Raw genomic sequence first — 27,964 nt, 5'->3', positions numbered from 1 at the left:
TTAGTTTACTCCATTTGTCTTGTCAATTTTACATCACCTTGTTCCTCTTTTATTATTTTTGTTTTGTGTTCCCTTTCTTTTTCTTTATTATTTCATCGTCCCTGCTCTTCCTTCTGCTGAAGCCCTACAGGCTGGGAATGCTGGCTGATCAGGTACGGAGTTTTTAGGTTCCCTAAAAATATACGTGAACCCTTTACAGATTTTGACAGACCAGAATTTGAGCTTTGTGATCTAAAACATTGACGCCAAGAACCATGCTGTCACAGAATCTGTAATCTATCGCATGTGGGATGTTTGTGATGATTTTTTGGTTCCCTGGAACAGGAATACTCGCATATGAACAAATATACTCTACCTCATTCACAGGCCATGGGGCGTTTCTTCCAAGCTTTTGAGATCAGGGAAGGTAATACATAAAATGCCAGGCCTTCTTCCTCAATCCTTTATCCTGGTTGCTTAGAGAGAGAGAGAGAAGCCCAAGTAGAAAAACCCATAGTATAGGAAGCCTTTTTGTGCTCCGCGTGTTGTCACATGCACTTCACTCTGAATGGTCTGAAAGAAGGGACTGATGAGGCTAATATTGTGGGCTCTCTTCTCCACAGTCCTTTGTGGTAAGTATTACCTCCTCTCTGCCTCAAACAAATGTCTCCTGTAGGTATGTGAAAATATACTTGGGTGTTTTTTGTAGAAATGAAAGTTCCTAGGACCTCCACTTTAAAATACTTCACTTTACTTTTGTCTGTTTTGATAACCAGCATAATTCTACAAGAGAAAGTAACTTACTTGATAATGAAATATCATGTCAGTGGGAGGGTCCACAGACAGAATTACAGCTTTAGGTAGGATTATTTTGGATCTCTTTTTCTAAAGCTACAAAATGCAGGAATACCAGAGCACAGGACTACATCCTTAAATATACGAACCACTACATCATGCCACAAGTAACAGTCAAATCTTAATATTAGGTTTTGTGTTCCAAAGCCATGGACTGTAGATGCTCTGAGCCTGGAAGACAGTGTGTGTCTAGCTGCACAAATAAACTAGCTGTGGGGACAACTGATTTCTGGGAAACCTGAGCACTGAAGGCGGGCAGAGTGGTGCATTTACTAAAATTGTCTAAAGTGGGCTGGGGCCTTAGAATCATAACTGGTATGCTAGTGTATTGGAGCTTAACCTTAGTACTGTATCTCCTGGGTAGGCAAATATCTGCAATATGCCCCAGTGTGGACCTTGCCCACTAGAAACTTTTCTCATACTTTACAAAATGGATCAGTTCACGTTCTCACCAAAAACACTGTGATCACACTCTCTGGTAGTTATTAACTGAATAGCAGCCCCCCTTTACAGAAAAATGTACACTATACAATGGAAGCTTATATTAAATTACCACTTAGTGTCATGTAGTATAATACTAATTGTTGCAAAGAGCTTGTAGCTCACTTATTCCATAGTTTTCATTGAACAGACTTTCACAGTCCACAGAACGCTATTGGAGTGCTATTGTACTGCCTGACATTCTTGATATCTGGTCATGTTTATGGCTCCCGCCTGTATGCGACATGTAACGCTCATGTTATACTTTCTTTTCTGTAGCTTTCATGAAGTGACTGTACAGGTCCTGTATTGCTCATACATGTTCAAAGTTAGGAAAGATACTAAAAAAAGAACTTGTAGCTCACTGACGGTTTAGCAGGTGATATGCATTGTCTCCAAAGTAACAGGTGTACAACCAAAATGGTCTTCGATCTACTCACGCCTTTCGATAGCGGGATTTAACCTGTTCACAAACTAGCATAAATGTTCACATCTCTAAAAGATCTCTCCAAGCCAAATAGACAGTCCATTTGTTTAAATCTATTTTGTTTTTATATGCCCGTTAAATAAAATTCTACACATAATTGTTATAATTTCAAATAGGAAAAACAGACCATACCGTTAACTTGCATCTGAATTGGTCATGAATACAGTTCGTAGAGTCTCTTAAACAGTATATTGCGTGCAGCATTCCCGTCATGCGCTCCACATTAATGATCACTTTTTCTTCTCAATTGTTTCATTAAATACACCATCATACAAAAAAGTGTTAATTGAGTTTTTTAGGGTCTTCTAGGGTGCTTTCCCATTTCCTCAGGCATATCTGCCCTTTGTATACTGATTTTTCTATGGCCACCAAATAACCCCTTCCTCCAGCTGATTGTATCTGGTATATTGACATAACCCCATTCCCTATCTATATCCCTGTGTGCAATTATGGGGTCCAGGTTACATTACTTCATATCCAGCAATATCATTTTTCGGGTCTAACAATCTCTTTATGCAATACATTTTGTTACCTCCATGTGAAGTTACCAGCACAAATCATATATTGCCACGCTTTGCTATATTGTGGTCAGTTTGAATTGTAAAGTATATCAAAGTAATTCTGCTGGGCATTTTAAACCATTGATTGCTTACCTTTTAAATCCCCCCCAGGCCATACTGATCTGAAAACGTTTTGTTTCTGTGGTCTGAAATATTGTGCTATCGGACTCCGCAGTGGCTTTGTCTGACTCTGGAAGCTATGCCGTCGAGCTGTATATAGACACTACCCCTATTTGCTATTGCTTCGTTTTTGCATACCTTTATACACCAATTCAGAGCTCTGGCACCAAGTTTTTGTTACCTTTTTAACAACTTCCAAAATGTTTTTCAGTGATATTGTGCTAGGTTTATGTCTCATCCAAAGACAATTGGCTTCAAGTCGTACAGCACCTGCAAAAATCAGATTTTAGTTATGGACCAGTATGACGACTACCTCTGCTGTCCTTGATCTAAGCATGATTTGAAGTCATGCCACAGATACTTCCCAGCACATCTGAAGGCCACCAGGGAGTGGGAAGCAGAGTTGTACATTGTCAAGTATAAAACACAGTGTTGGGCTCACTCCAGAATATGATTCTGGTCGCACTTGCTAGTGCGCCTGGTCCTTAGTAAGTAAACTTACAAGGGGGCGAGTATAAGTCGATGAACCTTTTGATTCACATGGAGTATCCTAGCTACGGTGTGACCAATGTGCATCAATAATCAATACACTAACCAATAACCAAATCATTATTCAACAGTTAATAAACCACACCATGGCCCTTATTCATGAATTACCACAACGGAGTATACGTTTAGTCATTTTAACTCCCTAATAGTTACAATACTAAGTCATGAGGTTAATTCAAACTTTATTCAAATCAACTCAAGATTAATACATTAGTGACCAGCAATAACATAATCTAATCAGATCTTGAGAAAACGTACATTCTAATGCCTCAACACAAGCCAATAATGATGAATATGTTAACATGAGTAGCAGAGTTCAGCGAACCAGTCCGTCAATCATTTGTCAACATATATGTCAACATCTCAAAATAAGAACCCTACCTAACCCAGATTAGCATTAGCATGTGGGACTTCATGCGAAAATAGTTTAGAACATGAATTTGGAAAAACATCTAACTAGGAGAAAATCTATAAAACAGCGCAATTGGCACCTAGAAAGAAAAGGCACAAAAATCAGTCAGTCACATTGTCACAGCTACCTATCCTTGGCATGGATCAGCAACAAAGTCAGTCTTCGTCTTCAGGTCATCAATCGATCAGCATCGCATCAGGCTCTCAAGAGCATGAGCCCAATGACAGAATCTTGAATCTCTTCGAACGTCCATGCCTAACCTCGAACATCTGTTCTCTCCATCGGTTCTCTCTAGTTTTTCCCCTTTGTCATGACATTAAAGTCACCCAGCCTATCCGGCAAATTGCTAATTGGTCAATCAGTCACATGTTTATTTACATAGCCAATGGATAAAACACACCAAATCTATAGATTCTAGTATTTCATGATTCTCAGACTGTTGATTGGTTCATTGTATGATGATCTCATTATCCGGCTCGTCAGGTATCAAAAATGTTGCATCTTCTTCTCCAGTCAGTGTCTCCATTGTTCCAGTCCTGAGCAAGTACATCTCGTCTGATTTACACAGTACTTGTTACAATTATGATTTCCCCATCTCCTGTCCATTGGTTCGTGCATAGGATTTTTGCTGAGCAGATTTAATTAAACAATAAGCAGTTCATGGTCAGTTCAGCACATTAGCTTCTCTACATCGTGCTAGTAATTTAGCTTCTGCATGAGGCCTGGAAAAACTAGGCCACAACTTTGGCTAAGTTAACTCTACAATTTAATGCAAAACATAAGGTATATATCTCAATATGACATACTACTACATTATTATTACGCATTTTCAACATTTCACATATTTGTAGTCATTTTTTGTATAATTTGTGAATTTTGGGGACCACTCTCCATGGGCACATTTTCAAATGTATTATGTATTTCTACCATTTTCTTTTTGATCAAAAATACATAAGCACTCATCAGTATTTCTAATTAACATATCTAAGTCAGCAATCCCTCCTCTGATGACTAAATATGTCATCACACTACTTTTACCATCATCATTTTCCCAGTTCGATCTCCTCAGTGTTTTGTCTCCTTCTCAAATCTTCTCTATAAATTCTTTCCCTGATTTGTTCTTCCCTTCTCTGATTGTTTTTAGCCCTTTTCAATTTAATCTTTTGACACAATTTACATAAACCCCATAATCCTAATATGCAAGCAATCACAATTAATATTCCTGTATGATTTTTAATAATACCCTATTCCAAATGTTACTAAGCCAATTCCCCACTGAAGCAAATCCTTTTCCAGCCTTTTTGCCAAACGCCCGGTTCCTTCAATTCCTTCAAATCCTTACCTGAGTTAGTCAGTCTTATCTCTTTAGTATGGTTAGGTATATATGAGCAGCAATGCCTAGAGTTAATCATTTTAAAGACCCCGCCGTCCTTCGCTAGAAGGATGTCTAAAGCAAGGCGATTCTGAAGCGACATAGCTCTATCCGCAGCTAATTCTGTATCTGTCAGGAGTATTGCCCCTGTAAAATTTGTCAGCATGTTATCTGCAATAGTTGACAACTTACGTATCTTGATTGAGTTCAGGATGACTCCTAGTGAAGGAATCATCGCACTAAATATATCTCCCACAATAGCAGAAGAGAATTCCCTCATCTGTCGCTTATGATGTAATTCAGTTAATTTCGGAAACTTCTTTAAGTCATCTATCTGATAAATCTTTGAGACAACTATTCCCAAATAACATGTCCCATACCATCCTCTTGGAAGACGGTAATAAGCATTAAGCCCACAAATATAATAGATACCAGGAATCGCAGGGTCCTGACCATTCAACATAAAAGTCCATTTACTCTGAAACAAAAACACATGTCTACATTCACTCGTTCCCACAAATAGTGTCAGTGCGTCATTTTTGTCCTATATATACAAAGCTTCCCAACATGTAAGGCATCTACAGCTAATTTCCCTTGTGTCTTAATTACAGTGTAAGCATAATCATTCTTGTAAGTCCTTTTCGCTAAACCTTTCTCTAATTTCTCTTTTAGTGTTTTTCTCCTGTCATCAGTATGCTCTATAAGGCTCTTTTCAAAAGGTGTAAGCAAGCAGGTGGGATTATTCATATGTGCTTAAACAATTCCAAATTTTAGTATAGGACCAAAGAATCATCTAACTATTACTATATCATGATCTTTAGCTACTCTACTCAGATATCTAATAATAGTAACAAACGAAAACACCACATCATAATTAGAATAAAAATACTGTATATTCTGTTGATTTTTAGAACCTTGTTAGTAGCAGACTACAGCTTATTCCGTAGGTTAATGGTAAACTGTGGTATGTAACTCCTTCCTCTACTGACAAAGGAATTTGCGTACACACAAGACAATCCCTTGCATCCATCGTCTCAACATATTCACTCAACAAGCAATAGAAGACATTAGAAGAAAGCTCTCCATGAGCATTAGTCTAGTCATGCAAATACTTCTCATCTAATTTAAACGTCTCTAAAGCCGTTAGTTAAGTAGTTTCAGGAACAGAAGTACGATTGGCTCCTTTCATATCAAGAACAGACATTCCCACAATCACTACTATAAACAAAATCCAACACATAATTGCAAATTCAATGCTCATATATCTACAGCGCCTAGCATCCCTAACTTGATTATTTATCTCTTATCTCAGCCATGATCTGTAAAGAATCTGAAAGCAGAAGAAACTCTTATATAAAGTGCAATAAAAATCAAAAATAAGAAAAAAAATATTCTCTCACAGTTCAGTTTCACATCCAGGAACCCTTTTCCTTGTCAAAATCGATTAGCAGCTTGTCACATCCGGTTTTATGTCAAATTGGGTTATCAGTGTCTTTTTTGGTTTATTTTTCAACAGTCTCTTTAAAGCATTTCAGATTGGTTCAACAATTCATCTTCTTGTTCACCTTCAGGTTACATCAAAGAACTGACTCCGAACCTCTCTATCAAAACAAAAGGACATAAACTTGTGTTGCCATTCATTTGTAGTTGCATATACCCATTCAGGACCTGCGTAACGCCGACTTGCTATTCTCTTTCTTTTCAACTTTCAATCACCACATACTTCTCCTTCACCCAATTCTTGTTTTCTCGTAGTATCTACTTCTTCATCTATTGTCTCATTTATGACCACTTCCTTTGTTTTTCCTACTTGCGATTAAGGCCAACTATCTCCTTTTCTCAATCCTTCTGTCAATATCCTTCTCAAAATTTGACTTTTCTCTTTCTCTTTTTCTATGGTGTTTTCTCTTGATGGACCTGCAACAGGCTCAGGAGGAGTCGGATCACCTTGACTTTTCTCCATCTCAACTCCTTCACCTTTGTGGTCTGGCACTTGCTCTGTTTGTTTTTCAGCACCGTCTACATCTGAGAGAACCTCTGCTGAGCTAGGCTCTCCTGCTGTATCCGTAGAGGTTGATTCTTACGCATCCTCCTGTAAATCTTCACCTTCGTCTCTTACAGAGGTCATAGAACCATCTTCCACAAGCTCTCATTCAATTTCAGGCTCTCTTGGTTCTCTTTCTGATTCAGGTGCAGCAACCTGTTTCACTTTTGTTGGTGCTCTCAACAAAACTTCTTCATGATCCAGTGGACATGCCACCTTCTTTGTATGATTCTCATGAATCCACAGCTGTCGTAGTTGTTAAGATCACCTGGTCAGGCCCTCTCCAGCATGGCTCTAAACACGTCTTGCGAACATGTTTTCGGACAACGACCCTGTCACCAGCTCTCAGAATGTGTCCTGGATTGTAGATGAGTGGCAGCATAGTGGCCTGCTCCTGCTGAGAGAAAGAGCGAACGACATCAGCCAGACCCTTGCAGTAGTCCAACACCATATCATCTGTAATATTCACAACTGCATTGGCTGGAACTGCTGGTAATCTCATTGCTCCGCCCATGAGGATCTCGTGGGGTGAGAGCCCTGTCTTCCTGTCAGGTGTATTTCTCATCAACATCAACACCAAAGGCAATGCATCTGGCCATTTCAGATTCGTAGCTGCACACATCTTTGTAATTCTTGATTTCAAAGTACCATTCATTTGCTCCACTTGTCCTGATGCTTCCGGGCGGTAACTACAATGTAACTTCTGCTCAATGTTTAGTGCTGCACATAAGAGTTTAATCACCTCGTAATTGAAGTGAGTTCCACTATCTGATTCTTAAGAGATCAGAAACCCGAAATGTGGTGTCAACTCAGTGAGCAACAACTTTGCTACTGTAAGACTGTCATTCCTTCTTGTGGGGTATACTCCAACCCAGTGACTAAAAATGCATACAATCACCTTCACATACTTCAAACCTCCACATGCAGGCATCTAAATGCAATCCAATTACATTCTGCTGAATAGACCTCCTGCTCTTCCAATGTGGCTCAAATTCACACCTGTCCCTTTTCCCACATTTAGCTGCTTACAGATTATACAGCAATGAAATACTGCCTCTTCTGCCTGCCTAAATTTAGGATTAAACCAGTCAGTCTTGAACAACCGGACCATTGCATCCCTCCTAATGTGTGCCTGCCCATGATAATACCTGGCTGTTAGACCTGACAGCCTTAGGGTGGTCACCCCTAACTTTTTGCCTGCCTCCCTCCACTTTTTGGACACTGTTTTTGCTGGCTTTTAGACTCTGCGCACTTTACCACTGCTAACCAGTGCTAAAGTGCATATGCTCTCTCCCTTAAAACATGGTAACCTTGAATCATACCTGATTGGACTATTTAATTTACTTATAAGTCCCTAGTAATGTGCACTCTATGTGCAATAGGGCCTGTAGATTAAATGCTACTAGTGGGCCTGCAGCACTGGTTGTGCCACCCACTTAAGTAGCCCCTTTTCCTTGTCTCAGGCCTGCCATTGCAAGGCCTGTGTGTGCAGTTTCACTGTCACCTCGACTTGGCATTTAAAAGTACTTGCCAAGCCTAAACCTCCCCTTTCTCCACATATAAGTGACCTCTAATGTGTGCCCTAGGTAACCCCTAGAGCAGGGTGCTGTGTGGGTGAAAGGCAGGACATGTACCTGTGTAGTTTACATGTCCTGGTAGTGTAAAACTCCTAAATTCGTTTTTGCACTACTGTGAGGCCTGCTCCCTTCATAGGCTAACATTGGGGCTGCCCTCATACAGTATTGAAGTGGTAGCTGCTGATCTAAAAGGAGTAGGAAGGTCATATTTAGTATGGCCAGAATGGTAATATAAAGTCCTGCTGACTGGTGAAGTTGGATTTAATATTACTATTCTAGAAATGCCACTTTTAGAAAGTGAGCATTTCTTTGCACTTAAATCTTTCTGTGCCTTACAATCCACGTCTGGCTGGGCTTAGTTGACAGCTCCTTGTGCATTCACTCAGACACTTGCTGGAGAAGAAACCTGAACCAGAAATTACATCCTGCCAAGAAGAACTGCCTGGCTGCTCAAAGGACTCACCTGTCTGCTTTCTACAAAGGACTGCTGCCTTGCTGTTGGCCTGCTGCCTTGCTGAACTCTTGTCTGGCTGTGAAAGTGCTCTCCAAGGGCTTGGATAGTGCTTGCCTCCTGTTCCCTGAAGTCTCAGGACCAAAAAGACTTCCCTTTTTCACTTGGACGCTCCGTGCGCCGAACTTTTCGACGCACAGCTTGTTCCGCGCCACACACCGACGCTGATCGACGCAACGCCTTCGGGACGACCGGAACTTCGACGCACGGCCTCGCAAGGACAACGCCGCCCGACTTCCAGAGGAGAAATCAACGCGACGCCTGCCGTGAGATCGAAACATCGACGCGCAGCCCCGCAGAACGACACGCAGCCGGAAAACAAGCAGGAAAATCCACGCACAGACCCGGGACATCTGGTAATCCCCGCGATCCACAGTAAGAGACTGTCCACGCGCCGGAAAACGACGCACGACTTCCCCACGTGAAAAATAACGACGCAAGTCCGTGTGTGCTGGGGAGAAATCGACGCACACACAATTTTTCAACGCATCTTTTCTTCTGTGGCCCTCTGAGGAGATTTTTCACTCCAAACCAGGTACTTTGTGCTTGAAAGAGACTTTGTTTGCTTTTTAAAGACTTAAGACACTTGATATCACTTTTCAGTGATATCTCTACAAATTTACATTGCAACTTTATTCGTTTTGACCTACAATTATCCTGATAAATATTATATATTTTTCTAAACACTGTGTGGTGTATTTTTGTGGTGCTATATGGTGGTATTGTATGATTTATTGCACAAATACTTTACACATTGCCTTCTAAGTTAAGCCTGACTGCTCGTGCCAAGCTACCAGAGGGTGGGCACAGGATAATCTTGGATTGTGTGTGACTTACCCTGACTAGAGTGAGGGCTTTTGCTTGGACAGGGGGTAACCTGACTGCCAACCAAAAAAACCATTTCTAACAATGGTGATCAGCGGTGAGGATAGGACTTGTATTTGTGCAGTGACATACAGTAGCTAAGTATTTCACTACCTACCCACAGTTGAAGGTCAACTTGATTTTATCTCTTTTTGCAAATTCGTTTTTTCCTGACAATTTTCAAAAACTAAATCCTCACTCAACATGTCTCTGACTGGGTCTCAGATAGGAGACTTTGACCTAGTCCTGTTGGATACATATACGGTCAAACAACTAAAAGGATTCTGCAGGGCAATGAGGGTACCCACCCAAGGGGTCTCCAAAAAGGAGGACTTTCAAGTGGCGCTGAGGGCCTGGGCAGAAGCCCATTTAGAAGAGGATGGTGAGGAAGAAGAGCCAGAAAATGGCCCCTCAGAGGATTTGTTGCTATCTGTGGATGGTGTTACCACTGCAGTTGTGCCCCCTTCCAGACCAGGGAGCAGTGTCTCTGTGCAAAGCCTGACCGCAGAGGAAAGGAGAGAGGAAAGGGAGTTCCAATTGCAAATGGCAAAACTGAAAATTGAGGCTCAACAGGAGGAAAGAAGGGCAGAGAGAGAAGCCAAGAAAGCTGAGGCTGAAAGAGCAGCCAAACAGATTGAAGCTGAAAGAGCTGAAGCTGCAGCTGAGAGAGCCTTGGCTGAAAAGAAACTGTTATTGGCTCATGAACTGAGTCTCAAGGACCTGGATCTCAAGGCAAAGCAGTCTGAATCCAGCAATAATGGTGGCAGCATACTGACAGGACCTGCTGGAGAAAAGAAGGTTCGTATACCCAAAAATGTGGTGCCCAGTTTTGTGGTGGGAGATGATATAGATAAATGGTTAGCTGCTTATGAAGTTGCACTAAGGGCTCATGAGGTTCCTGAAGGGCAATGGGGGGTAGCTATGTGGGGTTATGTACCGCCATTGGGGAGGGACACACTTCTCACATTAGATCAACCTGATCAAAACACATACCCACTTCAGAAAGCCACTTTACTTGCCAAGTTTGGGCTGACCCCTGAGGGATACCGTCAGAGGTTCAGGGACAGCACCAAACAAGCCACACAAACATGGGTAGATTTATTTGACTTTTCCAGTAAGGCACTGAATGGATGGGTGCGGGGCAACAAAGTAGATGATTATAAAGGGTTATGTGACTTGATTCTGAGAGAGCATATGCTTAATACTACTTTTACAGAGTTGCGCCAGCACTTAGTGGATAGTAAGCTGACTGACCCCAGGAAGCTTGCTGAGGAGGCGGACCTCTGGGTTAGCACCAGAGGTACCTGGGGGGGACACCCACAAAGGTGGTCAGGGTTCCCAACAGAAGAAAGAGGGGGGAGATAAACTTACAGATAAGGAACTCTCCAAAGGCCCCCAAAAGAATTCCCAGGGAGGGGGTGGCAACCATTCCTTTTCCAGATTTGGGAAAAAGCAAGGGACATATGATAGGTCAGGAAAATCCAACCCCAAATGCATGGAGTGTTACCAGTATGGGCACTATAAAGGCGACCCCCAGTGCCCCAAGAGAGCACCGTCCACTACCGGACAGACACCTGGGTTGACTAGTGTAGCGCTCGTAGGGAGATGAACCTAGATAGCTTTGGGGAACAGGTAGAGATTTCCCTAGTGTCCCTGGGAGAAGGAGAAATGGTGCCCAAAGCCCACATGCCCCAAAATACTTCCAAGTACAGGCAGTGGGTCACCATTGATGGGCAGAAGGTGGAGGCTCTGCGTGACACAGGAGCCAGTGTGACTACTATCAAGAGTCAGTTGGTGTCAACGGAGCAGATAGTCCCTAATACATTCCACCAGGTCATAGTCGCTGACAATCGTGAGAGTCACCTACCGGTGGCTCTGGTTCCCTTTGAGTGGGGGGGGGGTCTCGGGTACGCTGAAAATAGCTGTGAGTCCTGCCATGCCTGTAGATTGTCTGTTAGGCAATGAACTTGAGCATACTGCTTGGAAAGAAGTGGAGCTCAGATCTCACCTGGAGATGTTAGGGTTACCTGAGTGGGTCTGCATGACCACACGGTCCATGGCTGACCGAGAGGGAAGTCAAGGGCGTCTGGAGCCTGGAACAATGGCCTAGAGAGCAGCCAAGAGGAGGGGAAAGGGGTGCGGGAAACCGGTCCCAGAAGTTCCCGCAGTAGTTGACGGGGCTCCTGAGGAGGAGGCTCCCGAGCCAACTGGGGAAGACATTGCCACCCTAGGTGACCTCCCTGAGCTTGCTGGCTGGCAAGTTGAGGGTGGACCCACCAGGGAGGAATTCTGCAAGGCGCAGAAAGAATGTCCCACTCTAGAGGGTCTGAGGAAGCAAGCCTCAGACCAGGCGGCAGGTGAAGCCTCTGGCGATCACCACATATATTGGGAGAATGATCTCCTCTACAGTGAGCCTAAGGTTCCGGCCTTTGGGGCAGCGCGTACGCTGGTGGTCCCCTAGTGTTACCGTACCTTCCTACTGGGTCTGGCTCACGACATTCCCCTGGCAGGACATTTGGGGCAAGGCAAGACCTTTGACAGGCTTGTCACCCACTTTTATTGGCCCAGAATGAGGACAAACTCAGATAAGTTCTGTAGATCTTTTCCTACCTGCCAGGCCAGTGGTAAAGCAGGAAAAAGGGTTAAAACCCCCCTGATTCCACTTCCTGTCGTTGGCACCCCCTTTGAAAGGGTGGGCATCGACATTGTTGGTCCATTGGACCCCAAAACTGCCTTACGCAACAGGCTCATCCTGGTTTTGGTGGACCATGCCACCCGTTACCCAGAGGCAATCCCTCTGAGGACCGTAACTGCACTGGTGGTGACCAGAACTCTGATGGGGATACTTACCCGTGTGGGACTCCCAAAGGAGATAGTGTCTAACAGAGGCACTAACTTCATGTCTGCATACATGAAGTCTCTGTGGGATGCGTGTGGTGTAACCTACAAGTTCACCACACCCTATCACCCCCAGTCTAATGGTCTTGTGGAGAGATTCAACAAGACCTTGAAAGGCATGATTGGTGGCCTCCCTGAGGCCATGAGGCGTAAGTGGGACGTCCTCTTACCATGCCTTCTCTTTGCTTACAGAGAGGTCCCCCAGAGGGGGGTGGGATTCAGTCCCTTTGAGCTTCTCTATGGGTACCCTGTCAGGGGACCCTTAAGCATTGTCAAGGAGGGGTTGGAGAAAGCTCCAAAGGCACCCCCTCAGGATGTGGTCAGCTACATGTTGGCCCTCCGCAACCAGATGACCCGCTTCTGGAAAGAGGCCCAAAGTAACCTTGAGGCCAGTCAAGAGGTAATGAAACGCTGGTATGACCAGAAGGCCACCCTGGTAGAGTTTCAACCTGGAGACAAAGTGTGGGTAATGGAGCCAGTAGAGCCTAGAGCTCTCCAGGACCGCTGGTCTGGCCCATTTGAAGTAAAGGAGTAGAAAGGGGAGGCCACTTACCTAGTGGACCTCCAAACCCCTAGGAACCCCCTAAGGGTGCTCCATGTTAACCGACTAAAGGCTCATTTTGAGAGGTCTGAGGTCAACATGCTTCTGGTTACAGATGAAGGAATGGAAGAAGAGAGTGAACCTCTCCCCGACCGCTCTCTGCCCAAGAAGGTGATGGGTCAGTGAAAGGGGTCATTCTTTCTGACTCCCTGACTCTAAACCAGAAAGGAGACTGCTATGAGCTGTTGGAGCAGTTCTCCCCCTGTTCTCCCTTACTCCTGGACTGACCCACCTCTCTGTTCATGACATTGACACCGGTGACATTCTCCCTGTGAAGAACAAAATTTACAGGTTATCGGATAAGGTGAAGGCCAGCATCAAGGAGGAGGTCTCCAAGATGTTAGCTCTAAGGGTTATCGAGAAATCCAGTAGTCCCTGGGCCAGCCCAGTGGTGTTGGTCCCTAAGGCTACTACCCCAGGTGCGAAGCCAGAACTCCGGTTCTGTGTGGACTACCGGGGTCTCAACTCAGTCACATGGACTGATGCTCACCCCATCCCCCGAGCTGATGAGCTCGTTTACAGGCTGGGCGCTGCCAAGTTCCTGAGTACGTTTGATCTTACTTCAGGGTACTGGCAGATCGCCCTGACTGAGGGGGCTAAAGAAAGATCCGCATTTTCAACCCCTGATGGCCATTACCAGTTCCGGGTGATGCCATTTGGATTGAAAAATGCCCCCGCTACCTTCCAACGGTTGGTTAACGGGGTCCTAGCTGGCAAGGATGCCTTCTGTGCAGCCTACCTGGATGACATAGCTGTCTACAGTTCCAGCTGGGAGGAACACCTGCTGCACCTCAAGGAGGTGCTTCAGGCCCTGCAACAGGCAGGCCTGACCATCAAGGCTAGTAAGTGCCAGATTGGGCAGGGTTCCGTGGTGTACTTGGACACCTAGTGGGTGGTGGCAAGGTGCAGCCACTCCAGGCCAAGATTGAAACTATCAAGGCTTGGCAACCACCTAGAACTCAGACTGAGGTGAGAGCCTTTTTAGGCCTCACCGAATACTACCGCAGATTTGTCAAGGGCTATGGTACCATTGTCACCCTTGACAGAACTCACTTCCAAGAAACAACCTAGGTTGGTGAATTTGACAGAGGCTTGTCAGAAAGCCTTTGACTCCCTGAAGGAAGCCATGTGCACGGCCCCGTGCTCAAGGCCCCTGACTACTCCCAGGAATTTATTGTGCAGACAGACGCTTCAGAGCATGGCATAGGGGCGGTCCTAGCACAGCTGAATGTGGACGGCCTAGACCAACCAGTAGTCTTTATTAGCAGAAGGCTATTACCACGGGAACAGAGGTGGAGTGCTATTGAGAGAGAAGCTTTTGCTGTGGTCTGGGCACTGAAGAAGCTAAGACCCTACCTGTTTGGGACTCACTTCCGGGTTCAGACAGACCACAGGCCCCTCAGATGGCTCGTGCAAATGAGGGGTGAGAACCCAAAACTCTTGAGGTGGTCCATTTCCCTACAGGGGATGGACTTTACGGTGGAACATCGCCCAGGGGTTGACCACGCCAATGCTGATGGTCTCTCCAGATACTTCCGCCTTAGCGATGAGAGCTCCCAGGAGGTCGGGTAGCTCTCCCCACTTTCAGCTGGGGGGGGACACATGTTAGACCTGACAGCCTTAGGATGGTCACCCCTAACTTTTTGCCTGCCTCCCTCCACTTTTTGGACACTGTTTTTGCTGGATTTTAGACTCTGCGCACTTTACCACTGCTAACCAGTGCTAAAGTGCATATGCTCTGTCCCTTAAAACATGGTAACCTTGAATCATACCTGATTGGACTATTTAATTTACTTATAAGTCCCTAGTAATGTGCACTCTATGTGCATAGGGCCTGTAGATTAAATGCTACTAGTGGGCCTGCAGCACTGGTTGTGCCACCCACTTAAGTAGCCCCTTTTCCTTGTCTCAGGCCTGCCATTGCAAGGCCTGTGTGTGCAGTTTCACTGTCACCTCGACTTGGCATTTAAAAGTACTTGCCAAACCTAAACCTCCCCTTTCTCCACATATAAGTCACCTCTAATGTGTGCCCTAGGTAACCCCTAGAGCAGGGTGCTGTGTGGGTGAAAGGCAGGACATGTACCTGTGTAGTTTACATGTCCTGGTAGTGTAAAACTCCTAAATTCGTTTTTGCACTACTGTGAGGCCTGCTCCCTTCATAGGCTAACATTGGGGCCTCCCTCATACAGTATTGAAGTGGTAGCTGCTGATCTGAAAGGAGTAGGAAGGTCATTTTTAGTATGGCCAGAATGGTAATATAAAGTCCTGCTGACTGGTGAAGTTGGATTTAATATTACTATTCTAGAAATGCCACTTTTAGAAAGTGAGCATTTCTTTGCACTTAAATCTTTCTGTGCCTTACAATCCACGTCTGGCTGGGCTTAGTTGACAGCTCCTTGTGCATTCACTCAGACACTTGCTGGAGAAGAAACCTGAACCAGAAACTACATCCTGCCAAGAAGAACTGCCTGGCTGCTCAAAGGACTCACCTGTCTGCTTTCTACAAAGGACTGCTGCCTTGCTGTTGGCCTGCTGCCTTGCTGAACTCTTGTCTGGCTGTGAAAGTGCTCTCCAAGGGCTTGGATAGAGCTTGCCTCCTGTTCCCTGAAGTCTCAGGACCAAAAAGACTTCTCTTTTTCACTTGGACGCTCCGTGCGGCGGAATTTTCGACGCACAGTTGTTCCGCAGCGAGAAAAACGCCGCACACCGACGCTGATCGACGCAACGCCTTCGGGACGACTGGAACTTCGACGCACGGCCTCCAGAGGAGAAATCGACGTGACGTCTGCCGTGAGATCGAAACTTCGACGCGCAGCCCAGCAGAACGACACCCAGCCGGAAAACAAGCAGGAAAATCCACGCACAGACCCGGGACATCTGGTAATACCCGCAATCCACAGAAAGAGGCTGTCCACGCGCCGGAAAAAGAAGCACGACTTCCCCGTGTGAAAAATAACGACGCAAGTCTGTGTGTGCTGGGGAGAAATCGACGCACACACCATTTTTCCAACGCATCTCTTCTTCTGTGGCCCTCTGAGGAGATTTTTCACTCCAAACCAGGTACTTTGTGCTTGAAAGAGACTTTGTTTGCTTTTTAAAGACTTAAGACACTTGATATCACTTTTCAGTGATATCTCTACAAATTTACATTGCAACTTTATTTGTTTTGACCTACAATTATCCTGATAAATATATATTTTTCTAAACACTGTGTGGTGTATTTTTGTGGTGCTATATGGTGGTATTGTATGATTTATTGCACAAATACTTTACACATTGCCTAAGTTAAGCCTGACTGCTCGTGCCAAGCTACCAGAGGGTGGGCACAGGATAATCTTGGATTGTGTGTGACTTACCCTGACTAGAGTGAGGGCTTTTTCTTGGACAGGGGGTAACCTGACTGCCAACCAAAAACCCCATTTCTAACATTGGCCATTTGCGACAATAAACTATTTGGCAGGACCATCTGTCCTTCCTCAGAAACCCATATCTCATCAGTCCTTTGGACACATTTTAGTTTAGACGAAAGTCGTTTCTCCTCTTTGTCAACATTATTTTGTAGTGTTTTCAACTCTTCCAAAGTATCAATCACCTTTAATGCAAAACTTGTACATGTATTACCTTCTTCTGACATCAATTCCCACTTGTCTTTGAACGATATGCAGTTCAATGCGCAGAACCTTGCAACTTGATCCACATATCCATTTCCTAGTGAGGTGTAGTCTTGTGACTTCAGATGTGCACTGCATCTCACCACGGCAATTTCTTCAGGCAATTGTATTACATACAGCAGTTCTTTTATTCTGTCGCCTTTTCTTACTGGTGTACCAGTAGAGGTTAGGAACCCCCTTTGTGACCACAACTGACCAAAATCATGGACGATTCCAAATCCATATTGGCTATCTGTTTAGATAGTAACTCTCAAGCTCGCAGATACATGGCACGCTCTAGTAAGAGCTACCAATTCTGCTACTTGTGCAGAATATATACCTCGAAGCCAAGAGACTTCTAAAGTATATGTAATTGTACACACAGCATATCCTGCTCTCAATGTTTCTGTACCATCCCTGAGACATGAGCCATCGACAAAGACAATTTGGTAATTTTCTTCCAGTCGTGTATCTTTGATATCAGGTCTGGGTTTCGTTCACAATTCAGTTACCTCAAGACAATCATGCTCAATGTCTTCTTCTTTTTCAATTTCAGCAGTATCACTTGGAAGTAATGTTGCCGGGTTCAGCACTGTACATCTTTTCAGTGTTACATTTGGAGCACCTAGAATGCTCATCTCATACCTTTTCAGTCTTGGTACAAGTCAAATACTGTGTTTTTGTTCTTGTCAGGAAGATCTCAACAGAGTGAGGTACCATTACAGTCAAAGAATATCCCATCACTACTCCCTCACACTCTGAAAGGCTTTGACCAACTGCAGCAACTGCACGCAAACAACCTGGTAAGGCTGCCGCAGCTGGGTCCAAGATAGCTGAAAAATAGGCTACTGGGCGATAAGCACCTCCATGGACCTGTGTCAAGACAGACGAAGAACAAGCATCACGTTCATGACAAAACAATATGAATGGCTTCTTGTAAACATGCATTCCCAACGCTGGAGCTCTGCACAAACTCTCTCTCAACTCAGTGAACGCCTTCATCTGATCCTGATCTAAGGTAATGGGATCTATAATATCTTTGTGTGTCAGCTGCTGCAATGGTTTGGCAATCCCAGCAAAATTTGGAATCCATTGACGACAACCACCTACCATTCCCAGACACATTCTGACATCTCTCTGTGAAGTCGGGGGACTTCTCTGCAATATCATTGTAATCCTTTCTCTTGAAATTCTCCTCGACCCCTTCTCAATTTGGTGTCCCAGATATTTCACTGACTTTTGACAATACTGCAATTTCAAAGGTGACACATTATGTCTGAATTTTCCCAAATGATTTAACAGGGCAATTGAGTCATACTTACACACGTCCCTCGTTTTGGATGCAAACGGTAAGTCATCGATGTATTGCACCAGAGTCTATCGGTACAGTAGTTCCAATGACTCCAGATTCTTTTTCAAAATCTGATTGAACAAAGACGGTAACTCCGTGTACCCTTGAGGAAGCCTGCACCAGCTGTAGACTCTGTCTAGGAATTTGAAACTAAAAAGAAACTTACTATCCTCATGAAGAGGAACAGAAAAGAAAGCTTGTGACAAATCAACCACTGTGAACCATTCTGCATCGCATGGAATCTGAAACAATATTACCGCAGTATTCGGCACCAAAGGGCAACAGTTGACCACCATGTCATTCACTTTTTGAAAGTCTTGCACAATTTTTACTTTCCCACAAGGTTTCTTCATGCCCATTATCTGTGAATTACATGGACTGCTCAACACTTCACTCAAAACCCCTTGTTTCAGAAAATCTCCAATTATCTGCGCCACTTTCATCAGAACATCTTGTGCCATATTATACTGTGGAAGCTGCGGGAACACTACATTTGGCTCTTAGTCGGCTCCACTCCCTTAATCAAGCCCACTTCTTCACCTTTCAGGTCCCACACATTTTCCTGCACTGTTTCCTGCAAGTCTGCATGTAATTATTTCACAGTAAACATCAAGAAAAACTCAATCAACGGGTATTCTTCATTGTGGTTTCATTCTCGGTTTCAGGAGCTTGTTCTTCCTCATCATCACTATTCGTCTGAACCTCTATTCCAGCAGTTGAACAAATTAGCGAACATCTGGTCTTGCAAAACAAGTCCCTTCCCAGTAGAGATATTGGACTTGAGTCACAGACTACAAACTTATGCAGTCCCTGGAAGTTGCCAATCTCAACCTGTACTGGGTCTGTGATTGGATTTATCAACTGTCTGTTCGCTACTCCTACAGCCTGAACTGTCCTGCCTGAAAGTTCCGAACTTCTGCACTTCTCACTGTAGAGTGCATAGCTCCTGTGTCCACCAGAAATGAGACCCTATGACCCATCACCTTTCACTTCACAATAGGTCCTCTCTGATCTACCTCTAGGGACACTGCAAGCATGCATGGCTCCTCATCCGAACTCTCACACATCCATTCGTCATTTATTTCATTCTCACTATGTAATGGAAATTGGTGCACTGTGTCATTAATTCTGTCTTGTCTTTGACCTGTGACCTGCTAAGTAAGCATCATCTGTTGCTGTTCCAGAGGGGCTTGAGGTATCTGCATTTGCTGTCTAGGTACCATAGGAACCTGCTGCTACATTGGTTGCAACTGTGGCATTTGTGCATGTGCCATTTGCATCTGCTGCATGGGTTGAAAATTATGCACTTGATTCATATTATTCTGGAAATTCAGATTAAGTCCTCTCATTCTAGGGTCTTTTACAGTTTGAAAAGTATTGACGTCACCACTTTGCTGAACAACACCATCCTGCACCATCATTGGACACTCCAGTTCCCAGTGTCCCATGTTTTCACAAAGATGACACAGCAACATCTTTTTCATCCCTTGTACATCATTTTGAACCACTAAGGTATTCAAATCTGGACCCCGAGTCATGTTAGCTCCATGACCTCTACCTCTCACCTGAGGTTGGAACATAACAGTTCCCTGCTGCTGTGGCATCTGCTGCACTAAAGCTCCCTGCACTCCTGTTTGAGCTGCCTTGATTTGCATCACCATTGCTTTCTCCTTCAGCTTCTCATCACTACAGTATTTCGCATACTGCAATACCTCATCAATTGGTTTTACTTGCCAACAAATCAAATGACTCTTAATCATCTGACCTATTTTAAGGTCTCAATCCTTCCACTAACCTGAACACAAAGAGTAGCATGTCTTTCGGCTCAATTGCTTCCTTTCCACTGTACTCCTTGAACGCCTTCAGCAACCTCTTATAGTATGAATGTATCAATTCTTTTACTTCCTGCACTGTCCTGTCAATTCTCTGCCAGTCAATATTTTTAGGCGAAATTCTTGCCTTCAGGAATCCAATCACCTTATAATAATGTTTCATCACTTCAGGTGATGGTGTATCTGTAACTCTGTCTCTTTCTGGTTCACTCGTCGGACAATCTACTGCTCTCTTGCACTCAACCCACAAATCAGCTGGCACTACTATCTCCAACAAAGTATTCAGGTCTTCCCACAGACATTTCGAAAGCTTCACAAATCTATCTGTCTTCTGGTACCATTCAACCGGTTTCTCCCTCAGCTTTGGATAATCATTTGTGAATGACAAAATATCACTCCTGTGCCAAGGAACATGAACAAACTGCCTTCCTGGAATTTCCCTCATTGGTAAAATTTTGACCCGATCCTTTTCTTTCTGAACACTTTCAGTCCCTTCCTGTGAATCTTGTTTCCGTTTATACTTCTTCTTTGCCTATCTGCCTTCCCATTTCTCTAATAGTCCCCAAATCTGAGCACTCTGCAATAGTTCTTTAAGATACAACGTCATCCCAGCTGACCTCATGTGTTCAAAGTCTTTTGCCTCAAAATCTAATCTGTACCTTCGTTTCAAATGCTTCGTTTTCTCAATTTCTATGTCATGCTTCTCTGCTAAGTCTTCCAATTTCGGATGTATCTTGCCCACTTCTTTCGTTATTCTCGGACACAAATATCTCAACTCTTCTTCGGTATAGGATTCTAACCTATTCTCTCCCATTGATCCCTCAAGCAGTTCAGTCAATTCTGTAGCCAGCCTTACGCGATCAATTTGTTCTTCACCATTGGATGTGTTTCATGGGGTATTCAGACTATCTAACCACTCATTTAATTGCTGTGCTTTCAATCCCTGCAATTAAATATTACTTGCGTTCGGCAATGGCACCTGTTGTCCCACTGCTCCTGGAGTTTGTGGTGTCAAAAGCTTCAAGCTCTGACTAACACTCTGGCCGTTTACGGCATCTGGAAGCGCAACAAGTGGACTAAGGTCCATTAATGGCCTGGATCCATCAAAGGTCAGACCCATAGATGAAACCACATGCTCTCTCACCCCCCTCCTCACTAGGCTTTGTGACATTTCACCCTGTTCTCCTGCAATCGGTTTCTTCTGCGCAAATAATGGTACCGCTGGACCAGCAGTAATTGGCAGCGATATTGCATCTGGTGACACCCGCATTTTGTGGAAGGGCTCCTCCCATGCTCTGATTCATTACTGGTGTCACATCTGACTGTGTCCTTGTCATTGGTGTGAACTTCGCCAAACCCCGTGGCTGTGCCTGAGGTATCAACATTGGAGTCGGCTCAGTCTGAACTAACATTTGCCTCGGAACCACTTGCTTTATAGGAACCACTAAGTTTGAGGTTGTCTCGAGAATTGATACCTCTGGGTAAATTCTCTGTACCGGTGGTGGGTGCATCTTTCTTGGACTACTGACGTAGTCACTGCATTCAGAGTACTCTGCATTACCCCTTGTATCTGTCCATAATCTGTTTGCACTGGTCCCACTGTCCTTGTCACTTGAGATGGGACAGTTGGAGCAGAACTAGTAGTTGGACCCTCTTCATGCATCGCATAGGGTGGGGGTCAGTCTCTCAACATCTGAGTAATAAGATCCTCAACATCTGAATCTTCTTACCTCCTGACGAACCCTTATCACTCTTGCTAGCATCCTCTTTCTGTTCCGACTCATCTTTCTCTGTTATAGCAGGAAACAATTTAACACCTTGCAACGTTGCCATTCTTCACTTCTGTTCCCAATCCCCTCTTGCCTCTGTTAATCTGGAATTTCATTTGTTGCTGCTGTCTTGCTGTGAGCTCCCTAACCGCTAATGCCTCAGACTGTACTGTTCTCGGAAGAGGCTTTGTCTCATACAGTGTCATTCGCGATAGATCAAAAATTCTCAAATTAAACGTTCCCTGCTCTGGAAATGCTAAAGCTCCCTGTTTCTCAGTCAATTTGCACCACTGCTTTAACCAAAGACATGGCGCTACACCTCTCTCCTCTATTACAATATAAGCTGGAAAATCTTCCGGTGGGGTAGGCTCCCCCACTGTCGCCTTAATGTATGTATCGCCCTTCATGTCACTCCTAACCGCCTTGACAAACTTAATCTTTTCTATTTTTTATGTATTCTATTCAATAAGGAAATGACTATTACTCCCAGGATTCCATTTACCCACTTTCCCAACCAATTGCCTCTTACGGACGACTGTCAATCCGCTCGTAACTCTTCTCACTAACCAACCTATCCCAGCGCGGCTCACTCTGTCATCACACTCATACACTGAGGCTGACAAAGTCTTGGGGCTTGTCCTCCTAAATTCCAATTCACACAAAACTAATGCAAATTATTGCGAGCACTAACCAAAACCCAATAACCAAAATAAACCTGCTGGTTTACTACAGGAAGATACACAATCGCTTCAGAGACCTTAAAGGATTTTCAAAGGTGGCTCTTTTCGCTCATGCAGCTATTCCTCTTTCTCAGTCTCCCATATTCGCATCCAAAATTCGACCCTTCGAATTTCACTCTCAACTGATCGATGGGTCTGTCCTGGTGCAAATAGGACTCACCAAATCTCAGTCGAAATGTCCTCTTACTCACTTAACTCACACACCGACTTGTTGACCACGCCCAATCAACCTACTAAACCAAACAGATTACAACATATAACCAAGTGTCTCCTACACCTGTCAATATACTCCGGAGTCTTAGACCACGCAGGGTCCGTATATCACCAACAACAACATGGACAATTTTTTAGCACAAAGCACCACACACATATGAAGTTAGACGACTTTCCTACTCTCATACTGCGGAGTACGCACACTCCTACTAAACCTCAACTGGAGTACGCGGACTCCCTATTTCCCTCACATACATCACAATTCACCTTCGACTTACATAAGCCTTTGCAAGCGCAACCTACCACTTTTATACTAGCTTAAGGGGACATTCTTGCTACAATTGCCATTTCATAAAACCAAAATTCAAATCTCATAAAAATGAATAACTAACCCTTATATAAACTACCACCATAACCATCGGTCACCACAAAACTAGTTCTCCATGGAAACTAACCATCAAGCTGCTACCAAAAACTGCTAGCGCGCCTGGTCCTTAGTAAGTAAACTTACAAGGTATAGGTCGGTGAACCTTTTGATTCGCATGGAGCTATGGTGTGACCAATGTGCATCAATAATCAATACACAAACCAATAAGCAAATCATTATTCAACAGTTATTAAACCACAGCATGGCCCTTAGTCATGAATAACCACAATGCAGTATAAGTTTAGTAATTTTTATTCCCTATTAGTTACAATACTAAATCATGAGGTTAATTCAAACTTTATTCTAATCAACTCAAGATTAATTCATTAGTGACCAGCAATAACATAATCTAATCATATCTTGGGAAAAAATATATTCTAATGCCAACATAAGCCAATACTGATGACTATGTTAACATGAATAGCAGAGTTCAGCAAACCAGTCCGTCAATCATTTGTCAACATATATGTTAACATCTCAGAATAAGAACCCTACCTAACACAGATTAGCATTAGCATGTGGGACTTCATGCTAAATCAGTTTAGAACATGAATTTGGAAAAACATCTAACTAGGAGAAAATAACAGCGCAGTTGGTACCTAGAAAGAAAGGCACAAAGATCAATCAGTCACATTGTCATAGCTACCTATCCATGGCATGGATCAGCAACAAAGTCAGTCTTCGTCTTCAGGTCATCAATCGATCAGCATCGCATCAGGCTCTCAAGAGCATGAGCCCAATGGCAAAATCTCGAATCTCTTCTCACCTAACCTCGAACATCTGTTCTCTCCATCGGTTCTCTCTAGTTTTTCCCCTTTGTCATGACATTATATTAAAGTCACCGAGCCTATCCCCCAATTGCTAATTGGTCAATTAGTCACATGTTTATTTACATAGCCAATGGATAAAACCCATCAAATCTATGGATTGTAGTATTTCATGATTCTCAGACTGTTGATTGGTTCATTGTGTGATGTTCTCATCATCCTGCTCATCAGGTATCTAAAATGTTGCATCTTCTTCTCCAGTCACTGTCTCCATTGTAAGAGTCCTGGGAAAGTACATCTCGTCTGCTTTACTGTCCTTGTTACAGTTATGATTCCCCCATCTCCTGTCCATTGATTGGCGCATAGGATTTTTTCTGAGCAGATTTAATTAAACAATAAGCAGTTCAGGGTCATTTCAGTACATTAGCTTCTCTACATCGTGCTAGTAATTCATATTCTGCATGAGGCCTGGAAAAACTAGGCCACAGCTTCGGCTAAATTAAATCTACAATATAATGCAAAACATACGTTCTATATCTCAATATGACATACTACTAAATTATGATTACGCATTTTCAACATTTCACATATTTTTTGTCATTGTTAGTATAATTTGTGAATCTTCGTGACCACTCTCTGTGAGCACATTTTCAAATGTGCACACTAATTTTCTTATATTATGTATTTCTACCATTTTCTTATTGATCATAAATGCATAAACACTCCTCAATATTTCTGATTAACATATCTGCTTCAGCACATTCCAAATCTCTGACCCATTGCCGCTCCAAGTTCTGGTCACAGTCCTGGTGTCTGTCTTCTGGCAAGTCCAAGATGACATCAATGGAAGGACAAATCTCGGTGCAAGCCCAAGAAAGCCAGACCTTTCCAGTAAGGGATCGGGCAGCCGCCATTAAAAAAGCCTTTCTCCTTGCCAGTCGTTCAACTCTGATCCTATTCATCATCTGGAGCTTATGAGCCATGAATTTCTAAGGCCATCTTTGATTTCACAGCAGGTAAAGGCATTCAAGGAGACAATGCTGCAGCTCTTTCAGTTCTCTGCTTGAACTGTAAATTGTAAAATGCTCAATGATTTGACATCACACTTCTGTAGCACGTTGTCCAGAAAGAAGTTGCGAAACTCCTTCTGCAGCTGATATAACCAGTGCCATGGAAACATCTAGAAACAACACAATTTCACGTTACCTAATTTAGTAACTGAGCCCCATTTTGAGGGTAGGCATGATTTTTTGGGTCCTTTGGAGTCCACCTGTTGGCACAACCTTTTCATTTAAGGAAATGCAAGAGAGCAAAAATGTCCTGATGATAGTTGCTACTTTTTAAATCTAAATTGGTCTAAGTGCAGTTATGATTTTCTGGTTTGTGTGATGATGTACATGTTTGTCACAGTGATAATCTTATGAACACACTTAGGAATATATATCAGTGGTTTCTAGACCATATCATCACCATCAACTCTGTCTTGATTATTATTATTTTTTATTTTACCTCCTCGTTTTAACTTTCATATGTTATTGTGTTCAGGTGCGGTGGTTCATTGGATTATAATCCAAGACTTTAATAAACAATACATGATGCTTGTAAAAAAAAAGAGTTAGTCGTTTACGATTTCCGTTATGTGGATTTCACTTGTTGTAGTGTTTTATTGAGATGACCTGTTTACAGTAATGTCTGTGTCTAGCTTCTAGAGCTGACCTGTTAATGCACAAGGCACTAAATTATACGCAGAAATTGCTTTTGCACAGTTAGGTCACTTCATTATTTCATGTTGTATTCTTTACAATGAGGTACTCGCACAGCTACATGCCTGTTGTTGATGTACCTACAAGCAGCATGTCTGCTATATTAGAACATCTATATAATAGCCGCCCTGACTTGGTTTGGTCATGAATGACGATAACAAAGGCATTATCAAGATACTTGGATGTTATTGTCAGGATATTCCGTGGCTTTTGCACCTAAAGACAAATTTGAAAATGTCCGATTGGGTGTAGGCGATATTATTAATAATGTTAGTGTTTGCATCCTCTGTCTAAGCATGCTACCTTCACTGAATGAACACAGCCCTAGAGGATGAGACCACTCTTGGTTTACTGGATATGTCTTCCAGTTATCTCCAGTCTTGCCAGATGTGTGTTCTTGCCCTTGCTGTACGTTATGCTACATCTAGTGTATGTACTAACTGCTCCACAAATTGATTCTGAAAAATAATTTGTTTGTTGGAAGATGCATAGCGTTTGTTAATTTTGCAGAAGGCATTCCATGCTTTGTCCATTCTTAGGGTTCAGCAGTTTTTTGAAGCATAACTGTTGGTTGTAATAAGATTAGGTCTCTCTTATTGAATGTCTGCAACTTGATTTAGAAAGATAATACCCACGTCTGCACTGATGTACTGACCGTTTGCTCTTGTCACTTTGCCGCGGATTACCAGTGAATGATAATACATCTTGCAAACACAGATTACTTACTGGTTGTTAGCATTAGTGATTTTGATGATCTGCACATAGCGATGTAATGTTCATGGGAATCAGTGGACTAAATATGATCATTTTATATTTTAGGGAACATCGGGTCCTGATCCAACAACTGTGTTTGTTGATATGAGAGCACTGAGACATGACAGGTAACGTGATATAATCGTTTGATCCTTATTGTGCAGAAATTGCCTATGTGAAGAATGTGACTACAACGAAATGGAGCTGGAGGGAAATGTCTTTTGAGAAAAAGAAAAATAGGAGTGACAATTTGTTTAACGTACTTCTGATTGCTTTGCCATGATATCGTAGTGTCTATAAAATGTACTTTCCTTCCCTTTGTACGCAGTGGTGTAATGAAACGTGAGTCGGCCCTCCTGCAAAGTACATGGAGCCCCCCTCCCCTCACCTGAACCCAGTTAGAAGCCTGTTGCCAGTGCACAGTGTACTGTGCTGCGGGGGCCTTTGTTACACCACTGTTTGTACGCATACAGATGTCATCATCATTTGTGTTTACTTGTCAGATAAATACATCATGTCCCCCTAGTTCCTCTTAAAGGAATGGTTTGTGTTACATAGTAAGGCCACATCTGATGGGCTGAGCCTAACGAGTGTCATACCGTAGCATGATTTTAGGCAGTAATGGAATGGAATTCCTTTGGGCCACAATGTGTGCAGCATAGTCAGACTGGTACTCTTCTTACATTATTACCAAGTATTGTTTTATATTCCTTCCATCTTTGTACAGTGATTGGCTTGTTTTCTCAGACTAGAAACTCAGGATGATCATCTTCACAGTAAACTTATGTAGCAAGTTCAAAAATGACTGAATAAATCAAACTAGTAGGTATAATATTTTGGCCCTCTAGCTCTTTATCGCGAGGCAACATGTGACTATTTTCCCTAACGGCATGAATGAGGGTCATTTGATTTTTTAGTTTCCAGCACTGTGCAGTGGTGATGGAACTGTGGCAGAGTGGGTGCTGAAATCATGACTTGAAACCTAAAAATGTAAATAGGTGATAATACTCACAAAGTGGAAGGCTTGGAGGGCTTTCGATGCCCCAGCACCATAGCTCAATTTTTGCTGCCATATAGCTGTATGATTAGCCTATATTCAGCCCTGCTGCAACGGACGGAGACAAGCCACTTATATTTTCCCATTTTATTTTGGGAAGAATTAAACTATTCTGCTTTAGTGAAGTCCTTTAAATGATTCACAAGAGGTGTCTCTTGGTTTTGGAAATCCATTTTTTTAACTCTTCTTGAATGCACTTCCATTGATAATCCAGACTAAAGAGTGGAGGGCAGTGGAGAGAGGGAGAAATACATACCTTGAAAAAAGTCTACCTGAAGAGATTTTTCTCCAAGGACAACATTTCTTTATTCTCTTTTGTATAAGCTACAGACA

The 27,964-nt window shown here is 43.2% G+C and overlaps 1 protein-coding gene across 8 annotated transcripts in view; it reads left to right on the top strand.

Moving 5' to 3' along the window:
* Positions 1-27,964, top strand: part of DIP2C (disco interacting protein 2 homolog C) — a 1,002,241-nt gene that overhangs the window by 929,625 nt on the left and 44,652 nt on the right. For 6 of the 8 annotated variants that reach the window (XM_069211176.1, XM_069211178.1, XM_069211177.1 and 3 more), the window contains one exon: positions 26,641-26,702. In XM_069211176.1, coding sequence (XP_069067277.1) covers positions 26,641-26,702 — 62 coding nt within the window. Of the gene's footprint in view, positions 1-122; positions 153-26,640; positions 26,703-27,964 lie in introns of all 8 variants that reach the window. The other 2 variants (XM_069211172.1, XM_069211173.1) reach the window with 1 other exon arrangement.

Source organism: Pleurodeles waltl, chromosome 10 (assembly GCF_031143425.1).
Source record: "Pleurodeles waltl isolate 20211129_DDA chromosome 10, aPleWal1.hap1.20221129, whole genome shotgun sequence".
Taxonomy (NCBI): Eukaryota; Metazoa; Chordata; class Amphibia; order Caudata; family Salamandridae; genus Pleurodeles; species Pleurodeles waltl.
Note: the sequence above shows the minus strand (reverse complement) of the source record. Positions and strands in the feature narration are given on the sequence as shown.